Source organism: Crassostrea angulata, chromosome 4 (genome assembly GCF_025612915.1).
Source record: "Crassostrea angulata isolate pt1a10 chromosome 4, ASM2561291v2, whole genome shotgun sequence".
Taxonomy (NCBI): Eukaryota; Metazoa; Mollusca; class Bivalvia; order Ostreida; family Ostreidae; genus Magallana; species Magallana angulata.
The window spans coordinates 40652388-40678775 of record NC_069114.1 but is presented as its reverse complement, the minus strand read 5'-3'; the positions used below and the strand labels follow the sequence as shown (position 1 = coordinate 40678775).

Sequence of the window (26388 nt, the reverse complement as noted above, 5' to 3'; positions counted from 1 at the left end):
TAATGGTGATCCCATGTTGAAAAAGGACTCTATTTGGCGAACGTAAAGGCTCTTTTTGAAGATAAAATTCTGTATTCGATTATCTTGGAGTTTCTAAATTATTTGGAATCATATTTAAACCTAATTTTAAAAGCTAATCAGCTCATCTTTTTCTTTACAATCCAAATATCACTGTTTACAACCATATTTCCGTCACATTCTTTAAAAATACAATTATAAGTAGTTTTGATTTTCGACAAATTAAGTATATATATAGTTATATATTTAAAAGTATTTGAAAAATAAAACCCGTGAATTGTATTTTATTATCATAATAAGATAAATACAGGTGTATATTTATCGTGGGTATAAGTTGATTAGTGAAGTCGTTAACAAATGTTTTGGTACATGTACAGTGAACCACATGCAGAGTTTGGGGTACGAGCGGACCATTTGATTACGAGTCTGTTTGAGTACGAGTCAGTTTGGTTACGAATTCACTTGATTCCCGGAATCGAAAGTGAAAATTGTGGAATTTCCCTAATTTAAAACAATAGTTTCTGATCCATCGTGGACATGATAATAGGTTTTGCATGAATGTGTTGTTAAGAATTCGACAAATACATAAAAGTTAGCTTTTGGTAAGTTTTTCCCCTTCGCAGTGTTAGTGTTTGACTTATTTTTTATTTTCAACGTTACATGCGAATTTTAGCCATTTTCTGGTTACAGGTGTGTAAAAATTTTATGCTAAATTGTCGAGTATTTAACGAAATCGGACTTATATGAATGATGCATAAATATAAATATAATATATAAATAAATAACTCCGGCTGCGATGCGTTATTCATTGTTTGAATGGTTGGTGATCATGCACGGTGCCTTCTTTTGGTTTACCATGCAGCAAGAGAGATAACTCTGTTTTGATGTAGCCACTCGATGACAGAGGATTAAAATAAGAAATGCTTGAACCGTAAAGTTACAATTATACAGAGATAAATTTGTCTTTCTTTGTTAAAATTGTATAAATTTTTTGTTAATTATTGAGACATAATTGAAAAATGAATTTCTTCCTTCTTTATATAATGGACAATCAGTAAAAAAGTGACATTCATCTTCTACACAATTTTGGTTACATACTAAACATGTCCTCTTGTTTCTTTCTAAAGGAATTCTTTGACAAGTATTATTTCTTACAAGTTCATATTTACTATATCTAACGTTACCTCTTTCAATTCATAATTCATGTGCAATTATTCTGAATCCACAAAGTATTTTCATTATTTCATGTGATTGAATAAACAGATGTGTTTCCATTGTGAAATTCCAATTGAATCTCCAATTGAATTTCTAATTGAAACCATAATGATAAATTATTTCTAAAATTTGCTGTTAATTATTTTATGATTTTAATAATGAATTATAATTACAGCCTTCTGGTGGCATCAAGGTACATAATGGCGGACGATGAAGGTACTGATGTTGACATCACCCATGACGTGTTTCTGATTCACGCCAATGAACCAAAGGAGGACAAAGTATTTGCACTGTTAAAACTTAAGCCATTACTTGAACGTCAAAACCTTAAAGTTCTGGTCGATGAAGACGATTTCCTAGGGGGTGAAACTGTTTTTACCAATATAGCCAGAGCTGTCAGACGATGCCGGAAATCCTTGATCGTACTAACAGAACACTCTCGGGAAAGTCCATGGTGTTCACTAGAACTACTGCTGGCTCTAGAGAAGTCTCACCGCCGTAACATCATGTCTGTTGTTGTTCTGCGAAAAGGAAATTCTGTTGAACAGCAGCTGGTAAATTTGAATTCCATTGTCAGCACTTTTTTATTTGTTTTATGTTTAAGGTCAGACGACACGTTCCTCAATTTTATATAACTTTTTCCAGGAATTTGTTTTTGATTTACTATACTAATTTGACACGCTTTCTTGCAAAAAATCGGGATACCTTACCAGGCATTTCTGCAAAATACTGGAGAATGCAATCTCCTATATAATCTTTTTGAAAATGCACTTGAATTGCTTATAAAGAAATAAAAGAAATATACGTCACAGGAAAATTCACTAAATTGGAGCTTCACCGGGGCTTGAACTCACTACCTATGAAACCTGAGCTCCTCGCAGGGAACGGCCAATGTTCTAACCACTTGGCCATTTAGGCATATATCTATGTAAAAAAATCAAATTTCTATCAAATTAAAAATGATTTTAAATAATAATAATTTTACTGGAACTCTTTATAAAGAGGAGATACAAAAAAGATGCTCGAGGAGTGTCGTCTGACCTTAAAAGGATTTATTTGCAATCATGTTGAAATGTGATAATTTTACATGATTCTGAATGCTACTCTAATTGTTTAAGGCATTGGACATGCTGAATGATGTTCCACACGTAGATATACTAAATGACGATGACATCGAGGGCAAACTAGACGATCTTGTCTCTAAAATCAAAGGTAAAATTCCTGGAGCAATGTGGATTGATGTTAATTTTATTTGTGTATAATTTGTGTAAATAACAAGTTTCTTTTAATTTGTAGAAAAGAAACAAACTGAAGAACTGTTGCCTGCTGGGAACATTGCGCATGCACAAGTTTGGTCTCATTACTTTGGACTGTTGCAGTATCTTCTTCCAGGTTTAGTTGAGACTGTTTTGCAGATAACATTTTTTTAGCTTACCTGAGCTGAAAGCTCAAGTGAGCTTTTCTGATCCTTTTTTGTCCGACGACTGTCTGTCTGTCCATCTGTCCGTAAACTATTTACAATTTCGATTTCTTCTCCAGAATCACAGGGTCGATTTCAACCAAACTTGGCCAAAATCATCCTTAGGTAAAGGGGATTTACATGTTAGTTAAAATGAAAGGCATGCCTTTTTTAAGGGGATCGAGATAATTGAAAATCATTGAAAATTTGTTGGCATTTAAAAAAAAAAATTCTTCTCAAAAACCATTTCGCCAGAAAAGCTGAAACTTGCGTGGAAGCATTCTCAGGTAGTGTAGATTTAAAATTGTTCAAATCATGATCGAGGCCACAAGGGGGTGGGGGGGGGGGGTTTACAGAAGAATACTTGTATATATAGAGAAAATCTTGAAAATCTTTTTTCTGAAACTGATCAGCCAGAAAAGCTGTAGCTTGTGTGGAAGCATCATCAGGTATTGTAGATTCAAGTTTGTTAAAATCATGATCCCAAGGGGTAGGATGGGGCCACAGTGAGGGGTTGAATTTTCATATTGGAATATATGGAGAAAAATCTTTAAAAATCTTTTTCTCAGAAATCCAAGAACATGAAAAGCTGCAACTTGTGTGGTAGCATCTTCAGGTAGGAGAGATTTAACTTTGTTCAAGTCATTATCTCCGGGGGTAGGTGGGGCCCTAATGGGGGGGGGGCAAATTTATATAGGTAAAAATCTTCAAAAATCATCTTCTAAAACACAATTTGCCTAGATAAGCTCTAACTTTAGTCAGTTCAGATAGTGTAAATTAAAAGTCAAAATAATAATTTTCAGGTTTTACTTAATATATGCAAGCATTTTGACAAATTGTTGATTCTTTAAATTGTTTAGACTCCGGCCCCTGGACAATTCATAGGCCTCACAAGGGGTGCCAAGTTTGATGTATGTCTATAATCCATAGAAGAACTGCAAATGCTCAATATTTGATATGACTTTAAAATCATTATGTTACAAATTGGCTCATATATAAACATGAGGATATGCAGGAGACTTGTTTTTATTCTGTTATACTACATTGTTCAGATATTTTGTATATGACTCCTTAATAAAGCTGTTTTTATTAAGGTCTTCCGTTTCCAACGGAAGACCTTATAGTTTTCGTACTGTTTCTTATTAAGGTCTTCCGTTTCCAACGGAAGACCTTATTGTTTTCGTACTGTTTCTTATTAAGGTCTTCCGTTTCCAACGGAAGACCTTATAGTTTTCGTACGATTTCTTATTATTAAGGTCTTCCGTTTCCAACGGAAGACCTTATAGTTTTCGTACTGTTTCTTATTATTATTATTTTTTTTTCCAAATTTTGTGCACGCGATTTCTCGAAAACTATTCGACCGATTTTCAACATTTTTTCACAGATGATGAGTCATCATCTGAATTTTATATGTTTTTGAAATTTTTGTTGTCGTCACTTCCGGTACCGATTTATCGACCATTTTGTAGTTTTTTACGACCTATTTTGTGCAGAGCTGATCTCAGAAACTATCAGAGATATGACTATGAAATTTTCAGGATAGGTAGTCTGTAGTCTGAAGTTGTGCACTATTATTTTGTTTTACGCAAGTGGCGTCATTTCTTGGAGCTCGCCTGGGCACGAAAATTGAGTATGAATTTTCATTCAAAAATTTCAAACGTTTTGATCTGTATCTTTTTATCACTTGATATTTTGTTAAGATATATATAACAAAAGTGGTAGATAATCATAAGTTCTTTCCAACGAAATCAAGAAAAAGGGGCTGGCCCCTTTTTTTAGGGGCCAAGGCACTCGTAAACTCTATTACATATAACTTAAAAACAATAAAGATTTTGTAATGCATTATAGAAGTAAAGTTGTTGATCGTTCCAATATCTATTCGAAAAAATCATTGCCACGCCCATTTATTACGTAATTAGGGATTTTTAGGGGCCAAAGTACCTAAACTTTGACGAAAAATAACTAGAGAAGTATACATATTTTGTTAGACATCATAGAAGAGAAAATGTTTGAATAAATGATTTAAATTGATTCCACTGATCAAAACACGAATTTCTGTCCCCATTAAGGATCTAGAGGGCTGGCCCCTAAAATATTCAATCATTTGTATCTCAAAAATGTTCAACAATTTTACATGGGTGTAAGAACAAAAATTGTTTGTATTCTTAAGACCTTTTCAAAGAAATCAAGAAAAAGGGGCTGGCCCCTTTTTTTAGGGGCCAAGGCACTCGTTAACTCTATTACAAATAACTTAAAAACGATAAAGATTTTGTAATGCATTATAGAAGCAAAGTTGTTGATCGTACCAATATCTATTCGAAAAAATCATTGCCACGCCCATTTATTACGTAATTAGGGATTTTTAAGGGCCAAAGTACTAAAATTTTGACGAAAAATAACTAGAGAAGTATACATATTTTGTTAGACATCAAAGAAGAGAAAATAATTGATTAAATGATTTAAATTGATTCTACTTATCAAAATACGAATTTCTGTCCCCATTAAGGATCTAGAGGGCTGGCCCCTAAAATATTCGATCATTTGTATCTCAAAAGTAAACATCAATTTCAGATGGATTTAAGAACCAAAAATGTTAGTATTCATGAGACCTTTCGTATAAAATCAAGAAAAAGGGGCTGGCCCCTAAAATTAGGGGCCAATAGACTCCTAAACTCTATTACTCATACGTTAAAAATGATCAAGATTTTGTAATGCATTATAAAAACAAAGTTGTTGATCGCAGCAATATCAGTTTGTAAAACTCATTTCCAAACCCATTGATGACGTATTTAGAGATTTTAGGAGACTAAAATCTTAAATCTTTAATGTGCTGTATGTTAAAAAGCAAAACTCTTTGTTAAGCATTTTAAAGGATATTGACAATCGTATACATTATCTAAAAATAAGTGGTTGAGGGAGAATTTTGAAATTTCATTGATATTTTAATAGAATCGTTTAAAAAATTGAACGGAAGACCTACTCGTTACTCGTAACGAGATCGTATCTAGTTATTATTATTTTTTTCCACAAATTTTGTGCACGCGATTTCTCGAAAACTATTCGACTGATTTCAATCATTTTTTCACAGAGGATGGGACTTGATGTAAACTTCATACGTTTTTGAGATTTTTTCTGTCGTCACTTCCGGTACCGATTTATCGGCCATTTTGCACATTTTCACGACCTTTTTTGTGCAGAGCTGATCTCAGAAACTATCAGAGATATGACTATGAAATTTTCAGGATAGGTAGTCTATAGTTTATAGTTGTGCACTATTATGTTGTTTTAAGCCAGTGGCGCCATTTCTTGGAGCTCGCCTGGGCTCGAAAATTGAGTACGAATTTTCATTCAAAATTTTCATACGTTTTGATCTGTATCTTTTTTACAGTTGTTATTTTGTTAAAACATCTATTACAAAAGTAGTAGATAATTAAACGTTCTTTCCAACAAAATCAAGAAAAAGGGGCTGGCCCCTTAAATTAGGGGCCAAGACACTCGTAAACTCTATTACAAATAACTTTAAAACGATAAAGATTTTGTAATGCATTATAGAAGCAAAGTTGTTGATCGTACCAATATCTATTTGAAAAAATCATTGCCACGCCCATTTATTACGTAATTAGGGATTTTAAGGGGCCAAAGTACTTAAACTTTGACGAAAAATAACTAGAGAAGTATACATTTTTTGTTAGACATCGAAGAAGAGAAAATGTTTGATTAAATGATTTAAATTGATTCTACTTATCAAAATACGAATTTCTGTCCCCATTAAGGATCTAGAGGGCTGGCCCCTAATATATTCAATCATTTGTATCTCAAAAGTGATCAACAATTTCAGATGGATGTAAGAACAAAAAATGTTAGTATTCATGAGACCTTTCGTATAAAATCAAGAAAAAGGGGCTGGCCCCTTAAATTAGGGGCCTATAGACTTCTAAACTCTATTACTCATACGTTAAAAATGATCAAGATTTTGTAATGCATTATAGAAGCAAAGTTGTTGATCGCAGCAATATTAGTTTGTTAAACTCATTTCCAAACCCATTGATGACGTATTTAGAGATTTTAGGGGACTAAAATCTTAAATCTTTAATGTGTTGTATGTTAAAAAGCAAAACTCTTTGTTAAACATTTTAAAGGATATTGACAATCGTATACATTATCTAAAAGGAAGTGGTTGAGGGATAATTCTGAAATTTCATTGATATTTTAATCGAATCGTTTAAAAAATTGAACGGAAGACCTACTCGTTACTCGTAACGAGATCGTATCTAGTTATTATTATTATTATTTTTTTCCAAATTTTGTGCACGCGATTTCTCAAAAACCATTCAACTGATTTCAATCATTTTTTCACAGATGATGGAACGTGACTTGAATTTTATATGTTTTTAAAATTTCTGACGTCGTCACTTCCGGTACCGATTTACGGCCGATTTTGTAATTTTTACGACCTATTTTGTGCAGAGATGATCTCAGAAACTATCAGAGATATGAGTTTGAAACTTTCAGGATAGGTAGAGTATAGCTTGAAGTTAGGCCCTATTAAATTTTATGCCAGTGGCTGTATTTCTTGGAGCTCACAGAGGCACGAAATTTGGGTTCGAATTTTCATTCAAAATTTTTATACGTTTTGATCTGTATCTTTTTATCAGTTCATATTTTGTTAAAACATATATAACAAAAGTAGTAGATAATTAAAAGTTCTTTCCAACAAAATCAAGAAAAAGGGGCTGGCCCCTTAATTTAGGGGCCAAGACACTCGTAAACTCTATTACAAATAACTTAAAAATGATAAAGATTTTGTAATGCATAATAGAAGCAAAGTTGTTGATCGTACCAATATCTATTAGAAAAAATTATGGCCACGCCCATTTATTACGTAATTAGGGATTTTTAGGGGCCAAAGTACTTAAACTTTCACGCAATATAGCTAGAGAAGGAGACATATTTTGTTAGACATCATAGAAGAGAAAATGTTTGAATTAATGATTTAAATTGATTCCACATATCAAAACACGAACTTCTGTCCCCATTAAGGATCAAGAGGGCTAGCCCCTAAAATATTCAATCATTTGTATCTCAAAAATGATCAACAATTTCAGATTGGTGTAAGAAAAAAAAATGTTGGTATTCTTAAGACCTTTTCAAAGAAATCAAGAAAAAGGGGCTGGCCCTTTAAATTAGGGGCCAAGGCACTCGTAAATTCTATTACAAATAACTTAAAAACGATAAAGAATTTGTAATGCATTATACAAACAGAGTTGTTGATCGTAACAATGTCAGTTTGTGAAACTCATTGCAACACCCATTTATTACGTTATTAGGGATTTTAGGGGACCAAAACCTTAAATCTTCAAGGTTCTGTATGTGAAAAAGCAAAACACTTTGTTGGGTTTTTTAAAGGATTTTGACAATCGTATACATTATCAGGGAGTGGATGGGGGGGGGGGGGGGGGGTTCTGAAAATTCCATTGATATTTTAATCGTATCGTTTAAAAATTGAACGGAAGACCTACTCGTTACTCGTAACGAGATCGTATCTAGTTATTATTATTTTTTTCCCAAAATTTTGTGCACGCGATATCTCGAAAACTATTCGGCCGATTTCGACCATTTTTTCACAAATGATTGCCAGTGGTCATAATTCTAGAAGTTTTTTGAAATTTTGAAATCGGCACTTCCGGTTCCGATTTACGGCCGATTTTGTCAGTTTTTATGACCCATTTTGTGCAGACATAAACTCAGAGACTATCAGAGATAGGAATATGAAATTTTCAGGATAGGTAGACCATAAATTAAAGTTGTACACAATGTAGTTTTTTAGCGCCAGTGGCGCCATTTCTATGAGCTCGCCTAGGCTCGAAAATTGGGTACGAATTTCGAATCAAATTTTTCATACGTTTTGATCTGTATCTTTTTATGAGTTGATATTTTGTTAAAACATATATAACAAAAGTGGTAGATAATCAAACGTCCTTTCCAACAAAATCAAGAAATAGGGGCTGGCCCCTTAAATTAGGGGCCAAGACACTCATAAACTCTATTACAAATAACTTCAAAACGATAAAGATTTTGTAATGCATTACAGAAGCAAAGTTGTTGACCGTAACAATATCTATCAGGCAAGATCGTTGCTACGCCCATTTATTACGTAATTAGAGATTTTTAGGGGCCAAAGTGCTAAAACTTTGACACAATTTATCTAGAAAAATAGACATATTTTGTGAAGCATTGTTGAAGAGAAAATGCTTGCATTGATGACTTTAATCGATTCCATTAATCAAAACACCAATGGCTGTCCCCATTAAGGATCTAGAGGGCTGGCCCCTAAAATATTCAATCATTTGTATCTAAAAAATGAACAACAATTCTAGATAAGTGTAAGAACAAAAAATGTTAGTATTCGTGAAACCGTTCAAATGAAGTCAAGAAAATAGGACTGGCCCCTTAAATTAGGGGCCAAGATACTCGTAAAGTCTATTACAAATAACTTCAAAACGATAAAGATTTTGTAATGCATTATAGAAACAAAGTTGTTGGTCGTAACAATATCACTTTGTAAAACGAATTTCTAAACCAATTAATAACGTAATTAGGGATTTTAGGGGACTAAAATCTTAAACCTTAAATGTGCTGTATGTGAAAAAGCAATTCTCTTTGTTAAGCATTTCAAGGGATATTGACAATCGTATGCATTATCTGAAAGGGAGTGGTTGAGGGGGAAATTTGAAATTTCATTGATATTTAAATCGTATCGTTTAAAATTGAACGGAAGACCTACTCGTTACTCGTAACGAGATCGTATCTAGTTATGTCTATTGTTGCTCAGGTGAGCGATGTGGCCCTTTGTTTTTCAATGATTTTTTATTAAGGTCTTCCGTTGGAAACGGAAGACCTTTCTATTATTGTGCGGGTTAAGATTTTTCTTATTTTTCTTTTTTTTTTTTGTTTCCTAGACGCGAACTTTGAGGCTTCATATCTTGCTCATTTCTGAACGGTTTTTGCTCAAATTTGCAGGGCTAATGTACTTTACAAAACACTATCTTAAGTAATTCATAAAATTTAGAATTCCCTTTTCGTTAAAGAGTTATTCCCCTTTTAAAATTTTTTAGGGCCTTTTGTTTCCAGACAAAGGCTCCGAGACTATGATAGCAGGGAATGGGAATCCAACGAATTTGAATAGCAGAGACATTGTAGTGGTGCACATCGGTTTTTGTTTTTCGATTACTTTCCTTATTTAGAAAAAGGTAGGGGGTCAAAAAACAGGATTCAAAAAATTGCAAAAATTTAGACATATTTTCCTTTATATCTTTTAAACGAAAAATAATTTGTTGAAACATGTAGAATAAAAGTTGTGCAGAATACCAAGGGCTTTTATTTGACACCAATAAAAAAGGGCTGGACCCTTAAATTAAGGGCCAATAGCCCCTAAAATGTTTGCTTTATAACTCAAAAACGGTTAGGATTTTGATATGGTTGTCGCTGGAAAAGTTGTTTGTTGGGATCTCATAAAGGTCGTAACAATATTATTTTGTAAGTGATTTGTGTAGTATGAGTGTAAAAAGCTTTACATGTTGACATGTACCTGTTTTCATTTGACAAGTAAACGAAAGTCTTTGTGCGTACAACTGGCATAAAGTTGCCGCAGAAAGTATGCTGGTTTATACAGGAGGCAATAATTTATTAGAATATTTTTTTGTTGTTGGAGTACATGCCTTTTCTTTAGGAGTTTAAGTCATTGTTGCTAAGTTCTTATAGTGCACATTCATTAAAAACGGCAATTGGAAAACAAAACATTCTTTTTCTTTTCTAGTAAACCACAAAATATGGAATTAAAAAACTCTATGCATTACATTTTATTTATGAACTCCATGCATTTAAAATCTACCTTGAATCAGAGCTCTGTGTATGTGTACCATTACGTAAGTTCTCCCTCGCCCGCGGCCGAGAATATCGGTCACCATGCTCGCGGCTGGACTACCTAGCGTTCAGCGGTTATCTAATACACGAGAGCTGTGTCTCTCATATACATGTATGAGTTTATTTAGCCGCGAACTCAAGAATTGGTTTCGTCTTGATTACACATAATTTTTTATGGATTAAACGAATGGGTGTCAATTAAGAAATCGTTCAGTTAATTAATAAAGGCAATGTCATTCTCAATCTAAAGCAATAATAGACACAGATCAATTGTGGGTTTTAAGTTTAAAATAAATAACTTCTATTTGATAGAGTATGTTCATTATACTGCAAACTTTTCAAATCTTCCTGGGTTCTGAGCTGTGCCTGTCTGTGCGTTGTACATGTACCTTTACGTAATATATCCTTCGCCCACGGCCGATGAGATCAGCCACGGCTGCACTACCTAGCGGTAATTAAGCGGTTATTTAATAGACAAGATTCTCACACCGCGACGCACACTTACATGCATATGAACGTGTTTGAGTTAATATAGCCGTAAAAACGGGAACTCCATCTTGTATTTATTCAATTGAACATTTGAGTGTAAATGAATATTAATGAGCGATATTACTCCAAATCGTACACATCGTAAGTCATAAATTAATGGTTAGTTAAATTTGTTAATGTAAAATATTTTAAACACTGTACAAATAATGTTTTAAATCACCCCCCCCCCACCACACACACACACAAATAGTAAAGCTTTAAATGGTGATCATCCCTCGCACATGGCTGAGGAGAACCGGCGCGAGTGGACAAGTAATCCGCGGTCGGTTCGTGTTCTTCTACATGTACCTTATCACGCGTTCATGTTTCATATTTTGCACGGACACAACTACATTTTATTATGTTTTCAACTAGTATATTCGTTTAGGATGAAAAGAAAGATGAAAAGATAAATTCATTAAACCTGTACAGTTGATTAAGCATTGATTTATAGATAGCGTACAAGGTAGTTTAAAAATCAAATTATAATCAAAGTTCCATGTAACATGTTTGCGGTAGGTGCTAGCACGATAAAAAAAAAATGTCCTGAATTGAGGCATTCGATGATTTTTTTTAAAAAAAATTTCACATGAATTTTAAACAACTTTAGATTAGATTCTATCGGTCACATATTAATCACTTCTGTAGTTTTTCTACATGGTCGTTCGTTTCTTTGTAGAAGCGAACTCATTGCTGCCCCCCCCCCCCCCCTCCCGTCCCGCTGACAGGAGTTCGCGCTGGATTTTTTGAATTGTCAAGATCTATCGAAAATCATTTTTGGTGGCTTCTTTTTTAATGTGTAACATTTTGTTTCACTTTCCTACCCGTTTGTTTATTAGGTCAGTCTGTGTAAATTCAATCGCCACGTGCGACCGAGAATCTTGTGTCGCTTCAGCGCACACAGCTCTGAACATATATAGCCCCAGGTCATCAATTGTTATATAATTGAGTAACAGTTGACATTGTGCTTTTACATAAAATAATAAATAATAAAATCATCCAGAAAAAAAGTTACCGTAACTCAATAGTCAATACCAATAATAAAATCCGTATGATTGCAAACTGAAATCGGTTTTTCAGTATTCGGCGGGATTTGATTTTTCTGCTAACATTAGTATTTTTATTGGTTTCAGAGATTACGATGTAAAAACACAAACAGTAAATACACCTGATATTATTTACATTGATAATGTTAAAAAATATTTAAAATTAAATTAGTCACATTCGTAAGATAAAAATGTTCTACGAACAACCGATTATTTTTTTCCTATGTCGTATCATTCGTAAATAAGTATGTTCTGTACATATATATACATGTACCTCAGAAAAAAATCAAATGATTACACAAAAAAGAAAGTTGTAATTAGTATTTCGGAATTTTTTTCTGAAAGTAATTTCACATTGTATTGAAAAGAACAAGAAATAAAAATGATTTAATTTTTTGACTCAATATTCGTATATATTACCGGCGCTTCGTACATGTGTAACGGCGTACAGTGTATAGATTATTATAATCTGTTCGAATTAAATACCATGCGTAAAGATTCCCATAATAATTACTAGTAATTGCATGACTGTGTACATTGTAGGCAAATCCCTGTGTGTTAATTACTTCTAAGACTCTTTGTTTTCCGTTAACAGTGGTTTAAATAATTTTCAGATCATTAATAAATATTTTGTAATTTAAATTGTATGCTTCATCAAATACTGATTCCGATTACCTTGAAGTCATTAATTTTCCATTGGCTATTGACAAAAAAAAAGAGACGCTTGACAATCCATTGAAAACAAATACACAGAGTTTGATTGACAGGTTCAGCCAGGTGCAGAAGACACCCGATGTCCGAGGTTATGTGTCCTGCTTGTACACAGTCAAATGGTCTCAGTAAGAGTTATCGATGTAAATAAATAAAAAAATATATATGCTTATAAAAACATGATCGTTTAAGTTACAGCGAAGTACATTGAAGCGTTTTTAGGGGTTTACTCCAGAAAAGTTTATACCTAATGTTTTGACTGACCTTTGTCCAATCAGATCGTAGCTGGGCGGAGTTAAGACATTGCCGCTCGTGACTTGAATGAGAGAAAGAAAAGAGAGAGAGATTATAAGTGGTGCCGATAAAGGAATAATCATTAGTTATAAACTTTCAAACAAATTAATTAAAGTCTGTATATAAAAATTACATGTATATCCTATATTGTATAACTTTAAAGCGTTTTAAAAACGATTGTGAAAATTTCTTCGGCCGCGCGCCGTCGACAACATGCACATGGATAAGAATGACGTAGCTTATATCCAACTAAATTTCCGAGCATGGAGTCCGAGAATACGGACATTAAATATTTTGAAATGCGAACGAATGATCACTTATGAACATGATGAATTTAGATGTAGTGTGAAGGAAAGGCAACGAAGGCGGATGCTTAGTGGAAAAGTAAAACGTCTAAGGTAAAGAATGTTTCACACTGAGTAACCATGAAGAAAGTTTTTATACAAAGTGAATTTACAACCTATGTTTAATTCCAGAAAGATTCGTCAAACTTTGATTTGATTATTAACGGTAACACTTGTAATAAAAACAGTTTCTTAAATATTCGTACAGTCTTCGATGTTTGACATTACCTTATCCTATTACTGATCTATATCTAGATATCGTTGTTCCCTGGTTAAAGAATTTCAAAACACTTCAAAGTTTCATAAATTTATAAGATATACTATACTATGTCCCGAGTTTTTTCTTCCACCACTTTTTGCTTGATATATTCAATATATGATTCAATAATAGTAAATACCTTAGTGCTCAAACTACGTTCATCCACTTACATGTATATGAAAAATGTCCAGATTATGTGTTGAAACGCCCCCTATACCGCTTCAGGTTTCAATACACATCCCAATATTGAAAGTCTAAGGGGATTTTGCATTGCATCAGCCATTGATAAGCCCGGATGATAACGTTAAAAAATTGCGCGAGGTATCCCGATTACTTCCGAATGAAGAAAAGATGTAAACATTTCCCATTATAAATATCCGTAAGAAAATTGTTTTCGTTCCTGTGAAATTTTATGAGTGAAAATTGTTCAATAAAGATATCTTGATATATTCCCTTTCATCAATTTCAGTTGTGTTTCTTTCACAGGTATGTGTATTTTTATTAAAAATCATCAAAAATTGATGGAAACAATAACTTGGGACATACTATGGACCGTGATTTGTCACTTTATACGATAACTATTGTTGATAGATAGTTCACTCATCTGCGTCATCTATAATTTACTCCATTAACCAGTCAACTCTCTCTCTCTCTCTCTCTCTCTCTCTCTCTCAAATTAAGTCACGACCAGTATTGTCTCAACTCCGCCTTCTACAATCTGAATGGACAAAAGTCAGTCAAAACACTACGTAACAACCTTTCTGGAGGAAATGCCTATTAAAAGCTTCATCATTTCTTGTAGAATTTTTTTCATTAAAATATCTACATGTACAAAAGAGTTTTGCCAATCACAAACAGTTTAAAGTAATGTAAAACACGGGCGCCATTTTGAAACAATTAAATTGTCAGAGAGTTCCAAATGAAATCTGATGAATGTTTCACGCGGTTCTAGCACGCTTTGCCCGAAACGGTTTACACGCTTTGCCCGAAACAGTAAACGGTTTACACGAAACGCTTCACAATCACACGAAACGCTAAACGGTCTACACGAAACGTTTCTCGCACGTAAGTCGCACGTTTTTGGTGTAGTAGTACGTTTCAGGGTCTGTAAATTTTGTCATCACGCAACAATTCTAAACTTGCACATAGTTTTAAAAAATTTAGAAATATTTTTAAATAAAGAAGTTATCTTACAGAAAAGGTTACGTGTTTTGTAGGCGGGTTCGGTTTTTAAATCAAAGTACTGATGTACTGACGGGAGTTGATTTTATCGAATATTATTTATTTTAAAATCAACGATATGCTAGTTTGCTTGGCAAGTAGTTTGTAATCTGCATTTAAATTATGCACATTTTTATAATATGATTTCTCTGACTTTTCCGACAAGAATTTCGAGAAAACCTCTAATGAATCATGTTGTGTTATATTTTGAAATAGAATTGATTTCATCAAACTGTGTTTTGGTATTCCAAATATTTCAAAAATTGTTTGGATCCAACCAATAATGAACTCTAGTCTCGTTCAACCAGATCTTCGGCTGTCTCCGTTAATCTCCGACAAGTAAGAGATACCAGGTCACGTGATAGCTTGATGATGCGACCTCTAAATATAGACTGACTCTCTACTTGCCGGAGATGTAAGGAGACAGCCGATGGTTGAACGAAACTATATATTGAACTCTGGCGTAGGAATACACACGACTACAAAAAACTTCTTATTGTTCGTACCATTAAAAATCTGACTATTTCCAAGGTATTTATAAATAAGTTTCCTTTAAAAATGCTTCAGCGTATATAACATCGAATTTATCGATTATTTTCAAGAACGAAGTCTTGGCAGCGGCGATGATTTGTGCTTAGGTGCAAACACAGTTTCAGTTTCGGTTTGCTAGAGTAACTGCATAGGAGAGATGATTAAAATCAACTCCCCAAAAACACAATTCCTGACATGAATCATGAGTACATGTAACAATGCTTGCTGCCCTCTGAAAATTTAACTCCCCATTAAACATCTCATTTTTAAAAAAATGTTTGAAACGATTACATAAACTGTGTTCGACAGATAGTTTTCCTTAAACATTTTCTTTCTTTCTTTTTCAAAACACGTTTTATATACAGGCTTTCAATCACAACACATTTTTATAACAAAAGCAGAACTGAAAGTTTAGTCATTATAATTTATTGACACCATATCACATACATTTTCAACTCGCAGCAACAACGGAAGACCTACTCGTGGCTTTGCCACGAGCTCTGCTCTAGTTTCTACTATATTTGATCTCTTTTGCTTCAATATACATGTACATCTCATTTTTACAGAGTATATTACCAAGTCTTTTCCTTTTTTTCATTTTACAGAAATGACAGCTCTTGTAGAGAAAACAGAAACCTACAAGAAATATCCAACCAGATTTTCTACAAAATTGTATGAGTTGGTTCCAGAAAACTGCCAGTGTCCTAGAGTTATTGAAGACATACCCAAAGATAGCCCTGAACAGAGAATCATTGTTATGGAAGAAAAATTACCAAATTTAAGCTACACACGGTCAGGAAACAAACGAGATGTGCAGATGACAATCTATGGCGTCAAAGACAGAGATGGAACAGTATGTATATATGCATTTTTGTGTTTCGAATAGCAATGGCAGTCTATTGTTTTGGTGATAAACAACACTAGGGCCATCATCATTTACCACCCTTGTTGGAGAAAGTTATGATTGTTTATAGGGAGCTCATCTTGAACAGCCAGTGTCCCGTTTTGGAATACCTACTTAATAGATGAATTTTTATTGTCCGAGAAGATAGATGAAGAATGAAGATAGTCACAAATTAAATGCTTTGATGTATCTGCATGACTTTAACTTTGGCATCTTTAGCTTCATGACAAACCTTTACTCCAAATTTTTCTCTGTAGGAGTACTACTGTGTAGCAGAATATCCTTCAGTTATAGCCGGAATCCAAAAAATGATAGAAGAAACGTCCTCCAAGTTACGGGAGTGTGATAGGCGGACTCAGGTGGGGCGTTTCTACTACACACTCAGTGCCTTACTGCAGCACGAAAGTTTGGAAGGCACTCTCAACAAAGCCAACATAATTATGTACAATGGTAAGAAAAAAAACAATATGATTTGAAAAATATATTCTAGTTTTGAAGAATATTTAGGCATGGGCAACATTACAATCACTCATTCATTTATCATGATGCTCTCTTAAGAAAACAGACCTGGATTTGTGCTGGCCGACGTTTTGGTGAAGGCTATTAAAGAAGACTTGCATGTGGGATCAATGAAAGAAGGAAGGGTGTGTGTCATTTTAACCTCATCCCCCTAGCAATGTCTTTACTATGTGAAAAACTCATAGTACACTGTACTATTAAAATGTAAAATTCAGAGAAAAGTTGAATTTTTACATTATTTTGCTACATTTTAAATTAGCACAGTATTTTAGCTAAAGTTTTTGGGTAAATGGAGAAAATCAAAAAACAGACTTTCTACATGCATTTCAATGCTGCAAAAACTTAAGAAATAAGGATCAACTTTTTGCTTTCACTTCCTTTTTCAGATAGAGAGACCATTGGACAGGCTAAGCTCACGAGAGCCAGCGGATTTTGAGCATGATGCTTTTTTGTTTTATGACGACGAAAGCCATGAGATAGGAAATGAAATATGCAACTATTTAGAGAGTAAAGGCACTAAGCTTTTTATTGAAGACCAGAGAACAGGACAAAGGTCGATTTCAAATCTTGATTATGTCATTGGGAACTGCTACTGGACTATTGTGATATTAACAAGAAAGGCTTTGAAGGATAGAAAATTCACTTTACAATTAATTAGCCTTTTACAGTCATTTTTAGTGGACAAAAAGATTCGCCTGATTCCTGTACTTCTTGATACAAGATATGGCGACATTCCAGATGCCATCCGATTTGTGACTTATGTAGGTGTTGATGAAAACAAAAGATACTTGGAACGACTCCATTGCACTTTAAAAGGTACACTCTTTAATTTAAGGTTTTGTGTAATCGTTGGTCATTTGAATTACAGTAACTATAGAATTATTAGATCATGGGAAACTTACATAAAATGCTCCGTTTAAACCATTTTAAAATAAGTTGCAAAATCATTTAGGATAACATTTATTTCTTACAAAAGAAAAATGTCATTAAAGTTTTGACGCTTTAATTTGTGAAAATTTACTTAATTGTAAATTTTTGTAGATGTTAGAGAGTGCAGTAATATAAATAATAATAGATTACATAATGTACATGCAAATGAATTTCTTTTGAAGTGTGACCAAATGTTAAATATATTATACATTTTTAAACGACTTTAATAGCTACATTTTGATGTTAATGCATGCATTTAATGAATATTAATGTTGTGTTTTTTTTCAACTTTCTTGTACAAAGGAAAGGAAATCCCTTTTGACAGAGATACCTTGATACCTGCAGGAAATGTTGCATATGGATTGGCATGGACTTACGTTCTGAACTATCTAGCATTTATTCTGCAAGGTACACAATAAATCTCAGTTATTTATTTTTAATTAAATATAAACATTGTGGAGTACGCGGCTCAGTGGTCATGGGTGTTAGGCCAGTAACCAAAAGGTAGCTGGTTCAAACCCCGCTGTAGTCACTTGATGTTGTGTGTTGTGCACTTGGACAAGGCACTTTATCTACATTGTCTCAGTCCACCCAGCTGAAATTGGGTACCGGCTTATGATGGGGGTTAACCTGCAATGGACTAGGGTCCCATCCAGGGGAAGTCAATGACTCTCATCCGCTTAGCACCATGGAAACCGGGGAAAAGCACCTGCCCTATGCACCTTAATTGCACGGAGAAGGATTAAACTTAACTTAATATGAACATAACTAGGGTAGATAAATGATCACATTTGCATATTTCCTCTGCATTGTTTATCGAGAAGTTTTCTTGATCATTTTACTCATGAATTTTGTAGGATTGGGTAATTCTATCATCAAAACTTTAGAGAAGCACAACAAAAGTTCTTCCATCTACAAGGAAAAAGTGTACATTTTGGTTCCTTTTTCTTGTGATTGTAAAGCCAAACTGAGTGATGCTGATGATAGTATATCATATTTGGACACCATCCATCCAGTTTATGTTAATCACAGTGGCAACAGCCGAAAGTACAGTTTCGACATGTACACATTTTTTGACAAAGATGAAGTTGAAGTAAGTACATGTTTTATTTATTGGTGTATAAAATGAATGCAGCAGTTTACTGAAGCCTAAATTTTAATCGCAACCAAAACCAAATTTTAATTGTGACAACTTTATTTTGCAATTTACCAGAGATAAACTGGTTCCAAATGACAATTTTTCACGACCACACTTTATCCACACTAGTTGTGATATAACACCTATACTTCAACGACTAGTTCGCATCGAGAAATTTTCACGACAAAAAGCCTCTTGCAAATCTTGCAAATACTGACCTATTACCCACATGCGAAATAAAAGTTGGTTAACAGTATGTGTTATAACATTGAAAGTCGCTGTACGTGGTTTGGATCTGACCTCTAGATTGTGAAAGTAACCACCTTGTTATTTTCAATACATACATGTAACTTTTTAGAATTTAAATCTTAGTTTTTTTGGTCTTTTTAAAATTGCCTCATTTAGCTCACCTAGACTGTGAATGAGGTTTAATGCTCTCATTGCAGGAGTTTGTATTTGTCGGCCAGTATGCAGCAGCCGTTACATGTCTGGACGACATGTGGAGGGTGAGGATTGCTGGACTCAGTGAAGCAGACAAGATCATACAGGCCAAGATATTCTGTCATGAGATTCAGAATGTCCTGGACCAGAAGTTGATAGAATATACTCATTTGTGCGAGATTGTCTCTTATGATGGTGGGTTTTGAAGATATTTTGACTGGCTACACTTCATTTCATTGTAAATCTATAAATGATTAAACGTTTGAATTAAAGTTTGATGATCCTCAGCCTCAAAATATTTTTTTCATCATGAAAACGTTATTTTTCCTTCAAACTTTATAAATCAAATGAAATAAAAAAAATTTATTGATGGTAACCATGCACTTTACAAAGTTATTACAAATTTGCCTTTTATGGATAAAATTTAATAAATATCAATAAAAAAATATATCAATGTAATGTGGTAGCTCGAAACCCTTTACTAAACATGTAATTAGTGGATCTCCTTGGTACCGCTATGCCATGCAACTTGTTGAATAACTCAATGTACTTTAAACACTAGAAGACTAATTATAAATACAAAATAAAATAATGCAAATATAAAAAATTCCGGATAATTTAGAGTTATCGAATATTGCTGAGGATTGGAGATCGTTAAACTGATTTCTTTTCTTTTCATACCTGTAGCACATGGAGAGAGAGAGAGAGAGAGAGAGAGAGAGAGAGAGAGAGAGAGAGGTGCCACAACACATTGCGTTAAATATGGAAGAATCGGTGCTTCAGTGTAAGTATAATTTTCATGTTTTATGTAATTCATGTATTTAACAGATAGAAAGTACTCACTTTCCGATGAGATGAAGAGGAGACTGAAACATTCACCTTGAGAGGAATCAAATAAGTACAGAAAAAGGACAATGAGAAGTACAATGTTGTAATACATGTATACAGTCATAAATATAGAACATGACATAAATTTACCTATAACTGCATGTCATTCCATATTCCAGTACAATGCTTTTCTGGATTTACTAGACCTTGAGTTATATTATTTTTGAATGTACTGTATATATGGTGTCATATACATTAATGTCTGTACACATTCATTATTGGTTCTCTGTATTTTTATGTATATGTATATTTTACCAGATGTGTATGTTCATGTACATGTGCTCTTTATAAATATATTTGTTACAGTAAATTACAGATTACAGATTTATAAACATAGGGCTCATGTTAAAAAAACCCACAATTTTGTACTCCACAATTTTAATCTCATAATCACTTTACCACAGCATAATATATTTTTCTGATGAGGAAAGACGTGATTTTGAGTATAGGGGGAATAAGAGAAAATCAAAATGGAACAATCAAATAGATAATGCTTTAGATTTAAGCCCAAGATGTAAGAATGTTTATACATGTGTTTTGTTAAAATGTGATCCAATCAAAGGTTACACAAGGGTTTGTAAAGTGTGATTATTTTTTTTTTTTTTTTGCTGCTGAAACATGAACTTTGTTTTCATTGTTGTACGATCTTTGTTATTGTAACTTCATCTGGTTGCTAGTGGGACCACTTAAGTACAACCTGTTGTTGTTATTGCTTTGTTTTATGTGCATATATTGGATTATATTTGCATGTATATTTTTAGCTATATACTTTGATGACATTCCAGTTACCTACATATAATTTAATAACTTTATCCCCAATCATGACCATTTTACAAGAGCTGTCATGACAGAAATATTATTACAGTATATATTTTATTGTTTATTTTGGAAAACGGTGTACCTTTTATACACTTTGTTGAGTGCAATTTGCATTATGAAATAGTTTTTGTAGATGGTTTGAAGGCATTACAAAATGAAAAAAATCTTGTAAAGTCTTATATAAGTCTTTTTTAAAAGTAATGCATGAATTGCTATTCATGCTCAAACAATCAATTTGTGCAATTATTTTACATTTATGCAGAAAAATATCAAAATGGGAGTTGTAATTTATTAGTATTTTAAATTATTGTATAGAAGCTTTAATATATTAAGTACACCAAAGCAAGATTGACATTTTTATGATATAATGCTCCATTGTTTTTATCTTTAATTTAGATCTCTCACCAATATTTTATCTTTATATCTTTTACAGTGTGTACATTTATTGCAAAAGGTTTCAACTGTGTGCTTGTAAGGTTAGATTAAAACGTTTACATTTTGAGTGCATTTTGTTGTCTTGATTTATTTTTTGCTTGGACATTTTTTTTTTTTGTTATTACTACTTCAATTTTCATTTGGAAATTATTGATCTATGGGAGTGAGTTTTCAACCACTCCTCATGAAATCAGTCGCTATGGAAGTGAAGTGGACCTAGGCCTGTGCACTCATTTGATTAATTAAAAATGAGGAATTCACTGTTGCTGATTGTTGTGTTTTGAAAACGTACATGTAATTATGGGTATTCAGGAGTTTCCTACATTGAATAAAAACGAATTATTTACAACTTTAATTCAAAACAAGGCTCGTAGACACTTGAAAATAAAAAAAAAAACCTTATTAAACCTTTCAAAATCTTCGAGTAATGATACAATATGACATATGCATCAGATACAATCATGGTTTGCATAGGGGCTCGGTTTACCAAAGTTAAAACAGAGCAGGGTACGTACGTACTACGTACTTGACAATGTATTCCCGATTGGATGGAGGGGGTATCTGGATAAGCCAATATTTCTGTGTGGGTGGCAACCATTCAATCCGGCATATTACTTACCAATAATTGAATCGATCAGCAATTACTTGGTTTTGCTGTAATATTTGCTTTTTGCTTTAAAAGGGCAACACATAGACATTCAAAGACTAAAATAGAAGATTTTTTTGTTGAGAATTTCCTTAAGATTTCCTCTTCAGAGAAGCTTTTTTTTTAACTGTTTCACTACTTTGCTCATTAAATGACATTATTCATTTAATTTTTTTAATTTAATTATTATCATTAAGGTGGTATGGGACACCGGTCGATATTAATGGGGATTAAAGTACATTATGAATTAAAATACTTTTACCGGTTGAGAATTTTCATTTTACAATATTTAACCAAAAATACGTTTTTAAACTTCTTGGAAAGGTAAACATTATAAAATCCCCAGCGGATTTGAACTCGTGACTTACAAACCCGTAAGAAACCCTCTGACTCACAGCTCTACGCTGTTAGGTAGCAATTTTAGGAAAGAAACTATTTATAAAATTATGCTTGATTTTATTGTTTATTTCGATAATAATGCGTCAAAACATGGAGGTGGTCCATACCACATTAAGTTAAATGCAGTGTGGCTGTTTTTAACGGGTGTTGCTAAAACGCGGAACGGAAAACGGAACGGAAAGCGGAACGGAATGGAAAATATCATCACGTTTATCGCTTAATAAGGATATAGACTGGCCAGAAACGATTTATTTTGTATGGTATTGCTGGCATATCAGCGTAACGTACGCAGTTAGTGAAAGCGTTTTATGCGTGTTTTGAGTATTTTTATATTTCAAATATGATGTACATGTATATACTTACATCAAAATTGAATTTTCGGTGTTCTAGACGATCTTTTATCATACAGACGATACAGTATCATTGAGATGGAAGGAAAAAAACCCCGTAGGACTGACGACATTAAAAATTAAAATACAGTAAACATTAAAATACCCGGTAATTTGTGAAACTAGTAATTTGTGAAACTAGTATTTTTAGCAATGCAATTTTGTTTACGTTTGCATTACTATAAGCAGTTGTTTATTCCAGCAGCTATATACATATGATCCGAAAAGAGAGCTCTAGACGTTGCCTGGTTTGCTTTTCCGATTATATATTGGGACTATAGTCTGTCGATCCTAAAATATTCATGCAGCACATTTGGACGATTTATAATGGAAAATGTTGACATCTTTTCTCCATTTGGAAGTCACTCAGAAGACCTTGCACAATTTTTCAACACTATCATCCGGGTCTGTTGAAATGCAAAACCCCGTAGACTTCTTTATTTTTAGCCGTGTATTTATACCAGCTGATAAGCTAGAGAGGACGTTTTAAAGAAAGACTAATGAGAATGTTTAATGCTTCTAAAAGTGAATCGCTTGAACCCTGAGGTATATATAAATATACAGCAAAAAGTGAATCGAGGATATTTTGGGACAGAATATAGTGGTCAATGCATGTACTGTTAATTTTGAGGAAATAAATATTCTTGAATAAATAATCTAATATTGCTAATCTTTCAAACAAAATTAAAAAGGTACATAAAGTATATCGTTTTAGCATGATTAACAAATCTATGAGGTAAATAACATTAGATAAAGATTTTCCGTTTTCCCTTCCGTTCCGTTTTCCGTTCCGCGTTTTAGCAACACCCGTTTTTAACCGGAGAGAATATTCAAAATAAACGCATTTCTCTATAAAATATACAACACTTTTACTATCAAATTTGTATTTAAAATTTCCATTCATATCAATGGTACAATGTGTTAATTTCAATTTCCAAATTTATAGGAAGAAGGCTATGGTTTTTTAACCCAAAGAATGTAGAGGGTGCCCACTTACAAAATGTAACAGAAGATAAAAGATCAGTATAAATATTCTGTCTTTATGCCTGCAGTCTAAATTCTTCTTTATTTAAAGAGACTTGATGACGTACACGCCCATGATTAATCAAATATCGATTTTTTATACGATTTTCACATATTTTATATATCATATGAAAATAAGAACTTTTGAAAAATTAGAATGTTCAAAATAAATAAATGCAATTTAAAAAAACACAGAATCAGTAGTTTAGCCAACACAAAAATGCATGTATTAATAAGTGTCCCTTCAGTTTCATAACCACGGAATCGCAGAGGAATGTACGGCCATCTTCTACATTTGAGGAGCAAAATACAAACATGTTTCTGCCCAAAACTGTTGTCAAAAGATTAAAAAAAAGCAACAAATATGAGTTCTCACTATTTTACTTGTGGTTTAAAATGCAAATTACTCGTATAAAAATAGGACAATGCAATTTTAATCACCATAAGAACCGCGTTGCTATTGACTTATCTTGAAGGTATAACAATAAAGAAATATGAAAGGAGGTCTTTAGTGTCAAATCTACAACCATTTGTAGAGGAAATGTCAATGCTCGCCCATTGAAGTTGTAACTTTGTCTCAAAATAGATTCTTATTCTTAAAATTGGTCATAGAAATTATCAGTCGGCATAAGATTACGTATTGACGTAATTTATATAGTATGTAGAACTAAAAAGAACTTGGGACTGGTACAGAGATGTCTGTCACATTCAACAGAGAATGTTCGGAATTGACTTTTATTATTTTTTTTTATGTAATTATAAGGCAATGTCCCTCCATTGACATATGAGTTTAAAGTATAGACTGAATTTTTTCTCAAATTTGTTATTATAATAGATCCCATGACGACTGATAAAAATAGGGTACCCTGTTTCGAGACAAAGCTACAAAGCTATAAGCTATAAATATTCAATATTTAACATTTTTCTCTACATATTGTTGTAGAATGGACACCTATAAACCCATTACATATTTTTTCAGATTTTTAAATCTTCAAGATAAGTATGCAGCTGCTAAATGCTACAGTAGATCTACGTGATTAAAAATAAACATTCTTTTGCACTTGTGTGCGAAATTTGCACGCAAAACAACACGTAAAACCTCATTTATTGTTTTTAAAAAATATTTTAACGACAATTTTGGACAGTTTTTGGTACAACAAAGTCAGTTCAAGAAATGTTTACATTTTTGGTCTACATTTGTACAAGATGGCAGTACACCCCCTCCCCCTTCATCACTTAGAACACCTGTCGAACTACACAGCTGCATACTTAAAGGGACATGGTCACGATTTTGGTCAAATTTTATTTCTCTTTTTGTATCATTTGTAATGCTTTAAGAATGCATTTCTAATGATCAAATGAAATTTGGGTGCCAGTCGTTAAGTTTTAAGCAAGATTCAGGGCTCACAATTCTTCGTCATGTAAAGAAGGCTCGTGCCCTGTTTTTGTTTACATGTGTTCAATATACCAGTAAAAATCTTTTTAAAGCTTGTTTGTCTATCTTATGATTCATTTTAAGCATTAATAAACAGTTCCTAACGATTAACACATTTATTTAAGGTCTAAAACTGGAATTTTCACTTCAATATTTGATATGTAAACAAACGCTTTGATTACATAGCGAAGAATTGTAAGCTCCAAAACTTGCTTATATCTCATCAAATGACACTCACATTTTGGTTGCCTATTAAAAATTATAAAGCAACTTCTTTTAAGAAGTGCGGGGATAAAAAAATTAATTGACTGAAGTAAAAAAAGATTCAGGTATATATTTTTCAATAAAAATATAACTTCAATGTACCTCCGAAGTCAAAGACAATTATATTACGTGCCGATTGATAATTTTAACACCGATTTTAAGCATAGTATGCCCTATGACAAAGCTTCAACTTAAATGTGCAAAATTCAACCTTTTTCTCAACAAATGTTTGATGAGTGGACACCAATGACTTCCTTCGATATCTTTAAAGATTTTTAATTAAAGTCTGGAGCTGTTACTAATATGGCAGTGCTAGAACTTACGACAAAGTCGAAAATATTTCAGTCTCAAGGAACGGTCTTTGATGTACAAAATTTATATCAAACCATTTATTTACAACTATTTTGATTTCCATAATTATATTTTACAGATATTACACTAAAACATTGATTAGTTTGTGATTAATAAACATTCATTAATTTGGTCGTAAGTTCTTTTGTAAAACGCAGCCCTGAACATTTTGTAAAACCTTATATTTATTGCTATTGTATCTTGTACATCTTGTGCTATTGTATATTGCTACAGTTTTGGTCAGTTTTTGGCATGAAC

General features: G+C 33.1%; 1 protein-coding gene across 2 annotated transcripts; it reads left to right on the top strand.

The window, feature by feature from the left end:
- The first annotated feature begins 488 nt into the window (after positions 1-488).
- LOC128179558 (uncharacterized) lies at positions 489-21856 on the top strand. Of its 2 annotated transcripts, none has more exons than XM_052847000.1 (12): positions 489-620; positions 1409-1787; positions 2352-2445; positions 2530-2625; positions 16155-16402; positions 16711-16903; positions 17012-17097; positions 17359-17788; positions 18206-18310; positions 18760-18989; positions 19487-19676; positions 20310-21856. In XM_052847000.1, exons 2-12 carry the CDS (start codon positions 1434-1436, stop codon positions 20363-20365), a joined length of 2082 nt encoding a protein of 693 aa, XP_052702960.1. In that variant the 5' UTR covers positions 489-620; positions 1409-1433; the 3' UTR covers positions 20366-21856. The 2 variants fall into 2 exon arrangements, with proteins under 2 accessions (XP_052702960.1, XP_052702959.1); XM_052846999.1 differs by having other exon boundaries at positions 18760-18995.
- Positions 21857-26388: the final 4532 nt, after the last annotated feature.

Bases quoted from the DNA above. Each gene is read 5' to 3' on its own strand.
- LOC128179558 (XM_052846999.1), top strand. From the start codon at position 1,434: ATGGCGGACGATGAAGGTACTGATGTTGACATCACCCATGACGTGTTT. The intron at 17,789-18,205 runs GTACACTCTTTA...TCTTGTACAAAG, and splicing joins ACTCCATTGCACTTTAAAAG to GAAAGGAAATCCCTTTTGAC. The intron at 18,996-19,486 runs GTAAGTACATGT...CTCTCATTGCAG, and splicing joins TTGACAAAGATGAAGTTGAA to GAGTTTGTATTTGTCGGCCA.